Source organism: Neolamprologus brichardi, chromosome 13 (genome assembly GCF_056152115.1).
Source record: "Neolamprologus brichardi isolate AB-2024 chromosome 13, ASM5615211v1, whole genome shotgun sequence".
Classification (NCBI taxonomy): domain Eukaryota; kingdom Metazoa; phylum Chordata; class Actinopteri; order Cichliformes; family Cichlidae; genus Neolamprologus; species Neolamprologus brichardi.
In genome coordinates, this window is record NC_142116.1 from 29,557,535 (window position 1) to 29,572,500 (window position 14,966).

Sequence of the window (14,966 nt, forward strand, 5' to 3'; positions counted from 1 at the left end):
CTGTAATTATTTGGTTAGTTTTCACCAGCATGTAGTACACAGCTTAAAATGGGTGAGCTTTGCGCAGTTCTCCATGTATTACAAATAAAGAAAGAGGAAATATAAGGTAGCAGCATGACTATAAAATTACTAATAACAATTTAAGGCCAAAAAAAATGTATTCTTATAATAGGCCAAAACCATACATCAACTACCTTAAGGTTGTAGCATTAGCCTGGTGCAAAAGGACATGGCCCTGGTGGGCTGTCTGCTTTGAGTTTACACTGACAAGAAGAAGCAAGAAGTAAATTGTGAAACTTCAAATCAACACAGTATTTTAAAATTCCTTGTTTCATCTACCAGCCACTAGGAAGCAACAAATACTGTACTGGTGGGATTATTGAATAGTTCAGTGTGTCCTACTAGTTGTTCTGGCTTGCTTAAGCCTGATAATAACGCTTTTGTTTCCTTTTCATGCGGTCTTAGAAAACATTAGATTTGATTGTTACGATGACACATCATTGTCACATTCTCACCACTGGTCCTAATATAAGGATCCAGTCTTTGTCACTATGGCTGTAAATTGACACAGCACTGTTATTTACACTTAGGATATGAGTGGTTGTAACTTTTTGAGCTCATATGTAAAACTTTGTTTTGCAAAGAAAGTAAATTGGAAATATTAGAAAGAAGAGTATGTGGCAGTCAAAGTCAGATCAGAACAGCTGCTCTGTATTTCTTTGAAAAATGTTATTTACTTTGTCCTGTACCTACATTTGTAATCCTGATGCATTACCTGAAATCCTAACAAGATGAGGCAATATGCAAGTCTGCGTATCCATGTTTATTGGTGCTATCCAATTGGAAACAAATATATTTGTGGGTACATTTGTACTATGCCAGGTTATTCTCTGTTCATCACTTTTCTTTGAAGTTGAACAGTGGTTATTATGAAGCCAGCTGTGTATACAAAATAAGCTGGCCGCGTATCTGTGTCTCACTGCGTTGGCTGGAAATGCTGCTGCAAGCAGCTGCTGGCTCTGTGGGCAGGCATCTTCCCAGCCTACATGTAGATCCAGGAATCTGCAGGCTGGTTAGATGGTTGTCACATGTCTGGCTGTCTTCGTCGATACCTGAATCCTATCACCGTACTAGAAGAACATCTCTCAGCACTGCTAATGTGTCAGTTATTACAGGAGCTTTTCACCCATGATTTGAGTGTAACAGGGAATATTACAGGCACGAATAATGAGCTGCACAAAAATCAACAGAGTTGTTTCATCTCTGCAGTGAAACTTTGAATTCATTCTAGAGAGAAGCTTATGGGACTTTGGCAGATTGTATAGGGTTCAGGCAGCAGTAACACAGGGATTGATGATGCACCTCAGCAAACTACCAGCTGCTGGAAATCCAACAAAGAGAATTTAAGGACCCGACTTGTGTCTAGGTTCCAGTTAGGACCATTATATCTATATCCCTTTCATCTCTGCAAACATGCTTCCTCACAGATCTCTCTGTCTGATCTCTATTTCTGCACCACTCGTACATCAGGACACTGCATAGTAAATATGTCATTGTTTTTTGGGGTTTTTTTTAAAAGAAAAACAATAATCTTCAAAAACAAAAAGAGACCGTAAATGTAGCAATACGGATTTATTTATTGCCCTGGTTTTTATTCAATAAATCTGTTAATTTTGGAGAACTGCACCAAAGCACGTGTACGGTAGGTGAAAAGGCTCTGCCCTACCATCCGAACAGAAATATTTATGCAGATTGATACAATTGCAGGACATGAATTATGCTGGAAGAATGGTAAATTGGCCTGACTCCCTTTGCAACTGAAGAAGGTGAAAGCCTGGCCCACAATAAGAGTTCATGGTATTCTGCAGTTAATGAATAAAATGAATAAATTGAACCTCATCTCAGGGTTGCAGTAAAAACTCACAGCCAAGTCACACAGGTCTTACTCCCATGTGACACAGCCTGATGTCTCCTCTGTGTTTGTTCAGCCCCAGTCTGAACCACTCTTTGCAGCATTACACACTGTCCTGAATGCCTCTCACATTAACTCAGTTTTGATCACCATACCTACAAAAATAAATACATACATTTAGTATACGTATAACCTGCTCCCAAGCAAACCTGTCTCCTCATAACAGAGTCCCAGTTTCTTGTAGACAGCTGTCTGCCGTATTGAATCTGTCCCTATCGGACTTCATCAGTCTCTCAAATTGTTGTATTGTAATTTTGACCCCCTCTTCATTTCATTGTGGGTATTTGTTTATGCACAATAGGAGTGAATGATATGTAGTCTTAAAATTATATTTTGATATTTCTGACAAAAAATACTGAGTGTTTTATAGATACCTGCAGGCAGCAACATTTATATATGTAAATAAACTGTCACTTTTCATCCTTCTGTTCCACTGAGCGACTGTCTTTGATGAAGCACCATGTTAAAAGTGTGAGTCTATATGCACAGGGTTAACAGTAACTCAAGTAACTTAACCTTGTTAAGTATTGTCTGCCTGGGTTGATCTTTGGTCAAACTGCCCAAAGCCCCGCCTTTCCACTAGGGCTGGGTATCATCACTGATTTCTAGAATCGATTCGATTCTGATTCACAAGGTCCTGAATTGATTCGATTCAATTGGATTAGAATCTGGGAAATTTTGCCTCAGTCAGAAATATTATAATTCAGATCAGTACATTTACATATTTTTGTATCTATAAAAAGGAAGCTGACACTTTCGAGACTTTATCAAAGGTGTGAGCATCACAGCAGAGGCCTTTGTGTCAAAGTAGCTGAAGATAAAACACAGAAAAACATGATGGTGATTTTCCTGGCCTGGGATTTTATAAAAAATATTCTGCAGTACATCAAAAACGAAAGAAAACCATTAATCAACTTATGAACATTACCTCTGAAGTTACAGCGGTTTTATTACAGACACAGCTAAGCGTTTTGCATTTTGCATAATTTTAAAAAGTTTAAATTTGTTCAGTATTGAACGGCAGAAATTAGGTTTTCTTTTCGGAAGTAAGTAAAAGGAAAAAAAAAACATCAGCCAACAGCGCTGTAAATAACGGTAGTCTTGTGCGTAACAAGCAAGCGAATAATGCAGAAAACAGATTTCGGGGATAGACGGGAAACTGTTCTTAAAGTACACAGAGAGAGAGAGAGAGAGAGAGCTGTGCATGAAGTGTGGTGGAAGCAAAACAGCAAAAGTCAGAGTGAATTCATGACGATGTTTATGTGAAGCGTAGTTTGGATCTTCTTTTGCTGCTAGTTCGGTCAATATTGTTTGGAGAGAGATCAAACTAAGAGCTTTAGAATCAGCGCATAAAGGGCGTAAACACAAAGCGCGGACCCACCGACACATCAGAATCAGCGAGCTGTCGGCTTTCAGCCCTGACCGTGTCCGTGCCGTCGGGTGAGAAAGGCGACATCTCGCTGAGTCTGATCTGCGGGTCCGCGCTTTGTGTTTACGTCTTTGTGCAGAATCAGTGTACCTGCTCTCATTTACTGTTTTAGCTGTTTGGTGGTTGTCAAAATTTTGTGACGTTTCACCTGAGATTCTGGAATTTCGGGCAAAATACATTTATATAAAAACATCGATTCAGGATTTTAATGAATCGATATCACGTTATCCAAGCCAGAATCGATTTTAATCGATGAATCGATTATTAAAACCCACCCCTACTTTCCACCTTGTAAACACTTTAGAATTTCATTCACGGCTTGCTCTTCTTGTCATTTGGTTATCTTTGGGTTGCACATTACCAGTTGATAGCAGCTCCTCCATCATAGCTTGGTTGTATTCAGCTGTTTTTTGTCTTGAGTGAGGAAACAGGTTTGTTGTTTCCACCTTCAGCAGGAACAGTTTTCCCTTTGGAGCACTATCCTGTGTTGGAGGTTGTTGAAGTAACTCCCTTTGCACTAAATGATTACTGGAGGGCAGGGGTGTCTGACATTGCTGTTAGACGATCTTGGGCTTGTTTCAATGTTCTTGTGCGCTAAGAAACATAAACATAAAAGGAACCATGATAGCACGATACTTCAGCAAATTTATACCAGTGTTATTGCAGAAGCCATGATATGGCACCTATATTACCTGGTGTTAAATATACGTAGCCAGCTAGAGCCTGGAGCGTGCACAAACTGTCGGTTTCAGAGCGATGCGCAACAAGGACATTGCTTTCAGTTTGTACGCATCTTTAAGGTTCGAGTTTGGACGGGTCTTACCACTTGTAATTATGAAGTATGCAACATTTTTTTCTAAGCTTTTTTCTGTTACTCCAAAGCATTTAGTCAAACACAACAGAAAACAATCAATATAATAAGTGGATTTAGTCATCACCATCAAAACTTCCTCTGTCTTCTCGTTGCTGTTGAGAAACACCCATTTGCGTCAGGAGCAACATGACAAACGCTTCGGATGCTTTATTGTTTGATTTTTTAATTGCTCAACGATTGATGTTGGTAGAGGAATAACTGCATAATTAGGACAATTTACTGTTGCATTAATGACTCCAGCAAGACTTGCTAAGCATCCACAAAGATCATTAGTGTTTGTTTATCTCACCTCGAACCATGTATCTCTTTTATCACGCATTTCCATTCTCATAAATATACAGTGTGTAGAAAGTTACTGTTGTATAACTTGTTCTGATTAAAGATGAGTCGAGACATGAATTCAGATGAAAAGCTTCAGTCGGCTCTCTCTGACATCTACCTACCAGTAAATCTGCTGTACACACCCTCCCCGCTTTCCCTTTAATCAGCTCATCTAAAGCTAAACCACTAAGCTGTGCCAGCTATTATACAGCAGATTATCACCACAGCACACAGATAAAGACTTTGTGGCTGTAATAGGTTTTAATAATTAGGTGTTCTCACTAAAGCTTGCTGCTTGATTTCCCACTACAGTGCACAGCAGACAGGCGAGCCCTGTGCTTATTTCAGCTACAGAAGAGGAAAAAGAAAGTTACTCTTGTGTGCATTTCCACAGTGCTTCGGTACAACCGCAACTCCAAATAATTTGGGAATTAAAATGTTTTTTAAAACGGCAACAATTTGCAGAACATATATATTCTATAATAGAGCATTAGAAATATATTAAATGTTTAAAATGCGTTACGTTTGAGAGGTGTTCAGATGTAAGTAGGTTAACTGACGTGTTTGCAGTTTAGAGAGGCTGTATTTATGAATGAGCAGAAGAACCTGTATCTACAGATTGGGAATTTATTTCAGAATGTCATTCAACATAATAAAGAAGACTTTGAATTTTTATGTCATCATATATGATAGATCATCAGATATTCAGAGTGTCTGTATTAAATAAATAAATAAATGAGAAAATCTAAAAATCAGTGGCTGCTCATGATCTTTGGGTCCTCAGGCAGCACTGCATTAGGAAAAAAAACATCATCCTGGTATGCAGACACTGCATGTGTTCACGAACCCTTCCAGAAAGTATCGTCTGTGCCATCAAAAAGCTCTATCATGCAAATAACAAACCAGATGTGAACATGATCCAGAAATGCTGCCCTCTTCTCTGGGCCAAAGCTCGAAGTAACACATGCTCCCATCTGGGGAAGGCCTTGCATATTTAATCAATACAATGCTAAACACTGCATCTATAACAACATCATGGCTTCATAGTAAAAGAGTCTGACTGCTGAACTGGCTTAACTGCACCAAACCATTTGGGCATCATGAAATAAAAAACGCCGCGAGACGACCCAGGATTGTTGAGCAGGTAAAATCTTTTGTCTGACAACATTTCAGAGCAGCTGCTGGAAAGCTTTTATAAAAAGAAGGTATTTTTCCAATAATGGTAAACTCTCTCAGTTCAAATGTTTGATATGGTTTCTGTCTTCTATTGTAAGGGAAAATGTGTTTACGAGATTTGCAGATCATTGCATTCTGTTTCAATTAATTTTTTTTTTTTAAATTTGGGTTGTATATGTAATTTGTTAATTTACTCATATATTCATAAATACTAATGACGTACTAATTTTGAAGGAAACCGTGGTGTGTTCAGACTTTTCTGGATTACTTTGTACTTCTATTGTGTTACAGACTTTACTAACAGCATATAGCTGCTAACTGTACCTCTGACTATTAAGAGGGGGGCTTTTTTATGTTTAGATTATAATGCCTAAATCTATGCAAATATAGACGAAAGGTATGCACCGAAATATTTAGTGTTCATGGAGAGCAGCTCTTATTTTATGATGGTGCTGAACATGAGCTTCTAAGTCTTGCTTAGAAATCATCATATTTCATTAAGTTTTAGTCTTCTTAGAATCTCACTCTGTGCATCCATCTGATTCAGTAACTAACTTTTATTGCTAAGTAAGTGCCAAAAAATACAAGTCAAAAATGGCACTCAAAAGAGAATAGCACCATTAATACTCACACAGTGTGGACTGGATTAAAATCACAGACCATGTAATAACAAGTCCTTCCACTTTCCAACAGAGAAATAAATCTTGTCCAAAAGAAGCTTGGATGGCAGCTTCGAATATAGACTGATTAATTATACAGTAAATTTTCAAGTATTGATTGAATTACTCCATTATTTTTTTTTATTTAAAGCTTTTTATTCTTCAGTTTTCTCATCACTGTTTCCTACTTGAAACATTAATCAAGATATGGAACAAGTTTAATCTTGAACTGTTTGTAAAATTCATTCCCTAACCCCATCTGGGCCTGGACTCTTACCATTTTTTAATAAACCGATAGATTTAATAATTTCTTCCTTTGTAATCTTGGCATTCAAAATCTTGCGATCCACCTGATCTAACACAGGGAGGTCACACTTATCTAAAAAGTCCTGCATATCTTTAGGCCCTGCAGTGGAATGAGAAGTATAGAGAGATTCATAAAACTGTCTAAAGTTATCATTAATGTCTTTATGTGATGTAACTAGGTTTCCATTGCGTGATCTAATTTTGTGAATCATTCTGTCATTTTCTAACTTCTTTAGCTGTCTAGCGAACAATTTATGTGGCTTGTCCCCAAATTCAAAGTACTTCTGTCTTACAAAGGTGAACGCTCTATTAATGTTGCTGGTTAGTATTTGATTTAGTTTATATTTTAATGCACAAATAGTGTTGTACTTATCTAAAGAGGGAGCCCTTGCATTATTGGCGTCCAAATCGTGGATCATTTTTTCTCATTTTAACTGTTCTAGTTTATTATTTTTATTCCGTGAGGCCTGATATGATATTATGCACCCCTGATATAGGCTTTAAACGTTTCCTATAATGTATCAGGTGAGCTTTCGGCATTATCGTTTATATCGAAAAATAAAGAGGTCTGAGAGTTTATATACTGTTGAAATTTTAAATCGCTCAGTAGTTGTGGGTCAAATCTCCAATTCCTATATGCTTTGGTGAAGTTGCTAAGTGCAAAGGAGCAGGTGACAGGGCAATGATCAGAGATAATAATATTGTGATAGGTTACGTTACGAACAAGGGAGAGCATTTTTCCATCTACCAGAAAATAGTCAATCCTTGAATAAACGTTATGTGCAGAAGAGTGGAAAGAATACTCTCCACCTGATGGATTTAAAGTTCTCCACACATCACAAATATTCATATTGTTCATATATGTTTTAATAAAGTTGCTACCTTTACATAATGTGGGGTTTTTTTGGAGAGGGATTTATCTAAGTATGGGTCTAACACTAAATTAAAATCACCTCCAATTATTAAATTATTATTAGGTATATCCGGAAAGATCCACATTCTTTTCATTTCCATTGTCTTGCATTTGAATAAATTAAGGCGGCTTAATTCTGGTATTCTCCATACTTCTGCAGTCAGAAGTATGGAGAATACCAACTCTCACCCCCCACCGCCCTCCCCATGTATAACCATAACAAAACAAACTCGTAAGCAGTGCATCCCCGCCCATACAGTCCCAACTGAAAATAAAAATAAAAACAAAAAATCTGAAGGGATGCGGTAACAAAAACTAAGCTTACCAAAATACTACTTGATTAATAAGATTTCAATTAGACCTAAAGTTCAGGTTCCACCAGTATAATATAATATATGCTGTAAAGGTCAAAAAGGTGAACCTATTATTGTTTATGTAGCACACTGTGCATTCACAGTGCATTCAATTATGACTGTACTTTTGTTTCTGCAGCATGGCTCAGTGCAAGGCAGGTTTTGGAGAATTTCCTAAACTGGAATGATACTGGGACAATACTTGCCCAGAGTGAAAAACTTAAAAGCAAAGAGATCTTTTTTGGGTTTAGCTGCCAAACTGATGTCTAATCTGCACTTTGATCATCGTCTAGTTTAATACTTACTTCCAGAATCAGAAGCGGACTCCATCTGTGACAACCTTTAAAGTTGTGCACATTTATATACACAACATGTAACAGTAATAACTTGAATACTGGAGGAACAAACATTGTATAATCCACTTTATTTTGAGACAGACCAACATACAACACAGATCAGTTTATAGTTTACAATTCAATCCCTGTCTTATCTATTTCAGTAGTGCATATGGATGCATTCTGAGCTTATTATTAAAGCTGCAGAATTTGATAAGAAAAAAAAGACAATTCTGACCTAATAATGTTAGATTATTAATGTTATTATTTGTCTCTGTACTGTTTTATACTGTTTATACCAAAATCATGAGTGCCAGTGTAATGCATATTATACTTTGTCATCTGTAAGCTATGATTTTTGGGGCAAAGCATCCTTTAACTTATGCTTGTGTTTAAAAGAAAACTTGGTTATGCATCAATTTACTTCTTGTTCAGATGGATGTCGATAATTTGAAGTGCTGAACGAGTGTGTCATGTTCCATATTCACCAATAAATAAAACACACGCACACACACGCACACACACACACACACACACACACACACACACACACACACACACACACACACACACACACACACACACACACACACAGATTTGTTAATACAACAATCTTTGTATTGTCAGGTATATAAAGCTCTTGTATAGTTCTGTGTTTGTGGGAAGGTAATGCCAGGTTTGCTTTTTCATTTGCTTCTTTCTTGTGTAATGTAATTGGTTTTATGGACTATGAATCTGGATTGATCTGCTTGCGTTTGCTTTTAAGGGTTTAATAGTTAGTAGAAAATAAAGAAAAATACTTTTTACGTACAAGTCACGTTTCATTCGGCCATACATACTTAAATACATCCCTTCAATTCTATCCTTTGGACCTTTGGATTGAGCCACCTTCTGATTAGAGGATTAGTGGCTTTTGTCACCAGAATGATACTGTTGTTGCACACAATCATGTGTTCCTTGATGATGTGAATAAAGTGTTATCTTTGACCCTCTATTTTTCTTTTATTGTTCCGCAGTGTGTTTTGTCTGAACCCAAGTTTTGGCCCGTGCAAGTGTCAGCACTTTGCCTCAGGACGAAACTGGAAAAAGGAAAATCCCGATGTGTAGAAAGAGCCATGATGCAAACCCAGGTAAATAACTACTCGGGGGGGGGAAGGTCAAAATAAACAGAAAGCAGAGTGTGTGCAAGGGTCTGCCTGCCTTAATCAATCCAGCTTATTGTAGAAATGGCCATACGAGTCGCCCTGTTGAAGTAAGATTCAGAGTCTCTTCCAGCACCACCACCTATCACACCATATGTCAAAATAATGCCAGTCACTGCTATACAGACCCTTTCCAAAAATGAGAATATCACAGAAAAGTTTATTTATTTCCGAAATTCCCTTCAAAACGTTAAACTTTCATACGTTTTGATTCAGGGCCCACAACTTAAACAATTTCAAGTACTTGGTTGTTTATTTGTACATAATTTGGGATTCCTGCTCATAAAACCCACAAAAACAGGATTTCAAAAAATGAGAATACTGTGAAGACATCACCATTTACTTCTCAGTTTTTGCAGGAAAAAAAAGAGAAATTAGGATCACATCAAATCAATCAAAATGTGGTACTTTCAAAATTATATGTCAATCTTCAATTCTTGGTTGGGAATCCCTTTGCGTTAATCACTGCCTCGATGCACCGTGGCATTGAGGCAATCAGCCTCTGGCATTGCCTGGTAGTTATGGAAGCCCAGATTTCCTTGATGCTTGCTGTCAGCTCTTCTTTGTTTTTGGGTCTGGTGGACCTCATTTCCCTCTTGATACCCCGTATATTCTCAATGGAGTTTAGGTCTGGTGAGTTGGCTGGCCAGCCAAGCACTGTGATGGCATGGCCATCAAACCAAGTTTTGGCGTTCCTGGCGGTATGGACAGGGCCCAGGTACTGCTAGAAGATGAAATCTGCATCTCCATACAGATCCTCAGCAGAAGGAATCATGAAGCCCTGTAAAACATTCTGGTAGACTGTTGCGGTGACCTTGGATTTAAGAAAGCAGAGTTTACCAACACCTGCACTGGACATTGCACCAAATCATAACTGACTGTGGATATTTCACACTGGACCTCAAGCAGCTTGGGTTCTGTTCCTCACCTGTCTTCCTCCAAATACTTGGACCTTGATTCCTGAATGAAAGGCACTCTTTATTTTCATCGGAAAAGAGGACCTTTGACAACTGGCTAACAGTTCAGTCCATCTTCTCCTTGGCCCAGTTGAGTCGCTTCTGACGTTGGCTCAGACTCAGAAGTGGTTTTGAAGCTTTGACTCCTGCCTCATCCCACTCTTTCTGGATCTCTGCCAGATTCTTGAATCTTCTGTCTGCCTGTTTTCGTGGGTTTCATGAGCTCTAAGCCCAAATTATGTACAAATAATCAACTAAGTACTTGAAATTGTTTAAGTTGTGGGTCCTGAATCTATCATCTATGAAAGTTTAATGTTTTGAATGGATATGATATTCACATTTTTTGGAAAGGGTCTGTAAGTACAAACATTCCACCTCCAGTCCCAAGGAGGCAGACAGGGACATGAATCGTCTTGGAATTGGTAAAAACATTGTTCTTGTGACTTGTTGTTGTTTGTTTATTTTGGATAGTTTTTATTGTAACTGCATCTATCAGAAAAATGAATGTCATTCCAAAAACGTATGTAAGTTAGTAGTGTGCTATCAGCTGTCAGGAGATAACTCCTGGTAACAGTCGTCTGACTCTGTGAGTCAATCAAAAATTATGACTCAATCAGCTGCACATCTGGAATGATGAGTGCTGCTCATCATGGACTATGCAATGAGCTGTCAATAACAGAAATAATTTCCAATCAGCAAAGAGCAGAAATCTGCACCTGCAGTGGGCACAGGGCACTGGAGCCAAAACTGGAGAATAGAAAACTGCAAACATGGATTAATGAACCCGTATTTCTGATATCCAAAATTGAGGCTCCATGAATTCATGGAGAAAGTCCAGGCTGCTGCTGTGATATGTTGAATGTTTTCTTGGCATTATTCATACACCTAAATAATAACAAATCACTGGTTGAATCTCAATTTGTCAGTTTTTTGTTTGCTGTGTTCACTTGGTTGTGGGCAGAGTGCATCTTCTAAAGGCTTGTTTCATAAACATGAACGTGGTTAAGTGGATATAAGTGGCCTCTTTGGTCACCTGATCACCTTTGGGGAGTGGTATGTTAGTGAAAACCATAGCAGGAAAATCAAAGGCCAGGTTTTCCACAGTACTCTGCGGACGCACATGCTTTCCTTATCTGCCCTGCCCAGATTTGGATAATTAAATCACAGCCCATTAAAAAAGTTAATTGATAAACCTTTATGATTATTATCTAATTGAACTTTGAGTATTAATCTGAACTGCTTGAAATGAAGGAAGCTAGTTTTCTTGTTTAGTTTTTGAAGACAATTCGCGTATCATGGCTGAAGCTTCTAGAAGTTCTGCAGCATTGATTTCATGATGAGTGGTTTTTGCTCTAGTGCAAGTCCATCCAAGGATACTGTTTGTTACTGTGTTTTCATTTTGTGTGTAATCGTATCTGCCCATCTGTGAATGGTTTCGCCGTCATGTTACAGAATAAGAAAATTAGTGTGACCACAAACAAAGTTAAGAGCCGCAGAGCTCTGCAGACTCACAGTTCCAGTTATTGAGTAACCTTGTTTTCTCCAAACAACCCTGAGCACAAACCAAACCATTAATGTTGCACAGCTCCAAATGTTACTGCGGATGTTGATCAATAACATCCCTGAAAGAGTGAACACAAGGTGCATTATGGGTTTATTAAAAAGTGGAGGACTCGAGGACAACAGTCGTCCTTACAGAAGTAAAACGAGGCTGTTTTAGCTGCCACAGCCTGGGCGGAAGAGAGTAAAGTTGTAAGCAGTGAATGTCATTTTTTAAGATGTATTTTGTGATTTTGTGTAGTTGGATTGGTTTCCTATAAAGGTCTCAAGCTTATTGAGCAAATAAAATGCACCTGGTTTCTATTTCATTCTATATGATGACATGCATCTAAATCAATTTGGTATGTAGTGTTGTTCTACGTTGTTTTGCTTGATTTTGAATAAATAATTCCAGTTCTCAAGATAAGGATCATCCATCAGTCTGCCCATCAGTCCACTCTGAGATCATTTCTCTTTGAAAGCAGGCGAACAGGGTCTCTCAGATAAAATGGTTTTTGGTTTTTTTATGGAGGATCCTGGATGAGAGAGAAATGATCTCTCCAGATGGTTATGGGACTACCCTTAGAGGCTCCTGACTGTTCGGTGCCCACAAAACCTACAAAGTGAGGAATCCACAAAGCATCCTGATCAGATGCCTTGACCTCCTCAGCTGTTTCTATCAGTGCAAAGCGGCAGTGGCTGTACTCGCTCCAAATGTGCGAGCTCCTCGTCTGCCTCTAAGGCTGAGCCCAGGGAGCTTATTTTGACAGCTTTTATCCACAGCCTCATCCTTTTGAGGGCTTCGTGTTCTAGCTCATGTTTATCTGTACCACAGTGTCCTCATCACACCAGGTGCTGTGCTTCAACTCCTTCGCGTGGGGCAGCAACTCTCCCACAACCCAAAACGAGCAATCAATTATTTTATTTAATAAAGTTAGCTTTCCACTGCCATTCTCTAATTTATTAGCAACAACTCTGTGTTTACAAAAACATTCCTCTTTACTTTTGTGTTTTTTATGCGTACCATTGGAGATAAACCACATTTTTTTGTATGGGGGGACATTTAAAACGTGTCTCAGTGATTTTAATTTGTTCATCTGATCAGTTTTGACCCTTTGGAAAAGATGCCAAGATTCTGCAAGGATGGTGGCAGAAGGAAACCACAAAAAAGTGCCTGTTTGTTCCTCCTAGCATTTTATTTAATTCAAAATCATAAAAGGAGAACGAACAGCTGTAGGCTACAAGAGTTGTTCACTATTTGCTCTTTGTCTCCATGAATGTTCCCTCTCATTGCCCATTTCATGCCTAATGACCCTGTAACCCTGTCAGTGGTACAGAATATATACATATATTTGCACTGCTAGCAGTAAAGATACTGGTTACATCTTCAGCTGATGGAAGTAATACTCAGTCATTTTGGGGGATGAACTCTGTTACAGACTCTGCAGCACATTTTGTGGAACAAATTCAGCTGTTTCCTTCTTTATTTGAGTTTCTTTCTTTTCCAGGCAATAGTGGACCACTTTGAAGACAAGAGTTGTCCTGTGACGGAGCGCCTCAAAGTCTTTTACTGCTGCCAAGCACCACCCAGATGGGCTGTCCAGGTAATAGGTCCCTTTCTGTTTTTTTCAACTAAAAGAAAATTAACTAGCACTTTATTCACTTTGACTGTGAGAGTCTGTGTTTTTTAAAATTTATCATTAAAAAAATCTTTTTTGACAGAGACTAATAATGTCACTGATGACACGAAACGATAATGTCTCAGTTAAGAATACATTGAATAATTCGCATTAATGTCACATAAGTGCACCTGAGATGAATACAATAACATTTTGCTGTTATTTGGTCATAAACCTTGCCTTGATTGTTCTACTATAAGAAAAAGCGTCTGCTGTCCTTAAAACAAGAATTCACTAAACCGCTGACACGCCCCTTAGGCTTGCTGTTAAGGGTTTGAGAGCTACTTTTTAAATACTGTGAATGTTGTCACAGGGCTGAACTCATCCTCTTTCACTCCAGAGCTCATGGCTCGTATACTTAATGTTGTTGTTATCATACCTTGTCTTGTCCTATTCTAAATTCCTTTTTTGTTTCAAAATAAACTAAAGAAAAAGTAGAGATAACCAAAGTTATAATTAAGTTAACTCTTTAAGCATAGATAAATGAATGGCAAATTAGATTAAAATTAATATTACATTTGGATTGAAATCAAGCGGTGTCATGCCCGTAACAGGGACAGAACAACACGACAAAAGGCCTCCAGGTCAGGGTGTAGGGGAAAGAGCAGCTGTTCCTGGGTAGTGCTGCATTCTTCAAGTAGCAGCCTTGTCAAAGGTTATAATCAATAATGCATAACTGCTGTTTGTTCTTGGCTAACAGAACAAAGCAAATGCAACAATCAGCTCAGTTGGCTTCATCGTTGCCATTCCTTTGGCATGCATTTTTGGTCACCAGTAACAAATAGCTTACATCACCTTATGATTGTGGTGGGTGTACCACTAGAACACTGGTCCTGGTCACTGCTGTTTATGTGTTACATCACATTTGTTTAGCTCTGGCACAATGTTCAAAGAAAACACTAAACACAAGACAGTTCAGCTGTTATTTATAATGAAGATTCTTTGCCTTTAATAAGAATTCAAGTGCCTTAATTCTCATGGAATAGTTACATTTAACCAAAAAGTCTCTTACATCACATCATCTGTTTACATAATTCAACCGAGGCAGATATCTGGTCAATAAGCCAATTTCCTCTTGGCCAGCACGTTAAAGCATTAAAATGTAATGTAGACAAATATTTATCATTGTCTGAGACAAATCTCTCCACCTCTCTGGCAGGTCGTCCTTAGCTTATATAGTTCTCATGAGATCTCATATGTTTTTTGGCTATTGAGAAATGTTTGTGATAATATTTGATTCTGCGGTCAGAGC

At 38.3% G+C, this 14,966-nt stretch overlaps 1 protein-coding gene across 2 annotated transcripts in view; it reads left to right on the top strand.

The window, feature by feature from the left end:
• The window catches only part of ttc27 (tetratricopeptide repeat domain 27), an 86,286-nt gene that overhangs the window by 32,789 nt on the left and 38,531 nt on the right, over positions 1–14,966 (top strand). For both annotated transcript variants that reach the window (XM_087850427.1, XM_087850428.1), the window contains exons 10-11: positions 9,355–9,468; positions 13,544–13,639. In XM_087850427.1, the coding sequence (XP_087706553.1) occupies positions 9,355–9,468; positions 13,544–13,639 (210 nt within the window). The remainder of the gene's footprint in view (positions 1–9,354; positions 9,469–13,543; positions 13,640–14,966) is intronic.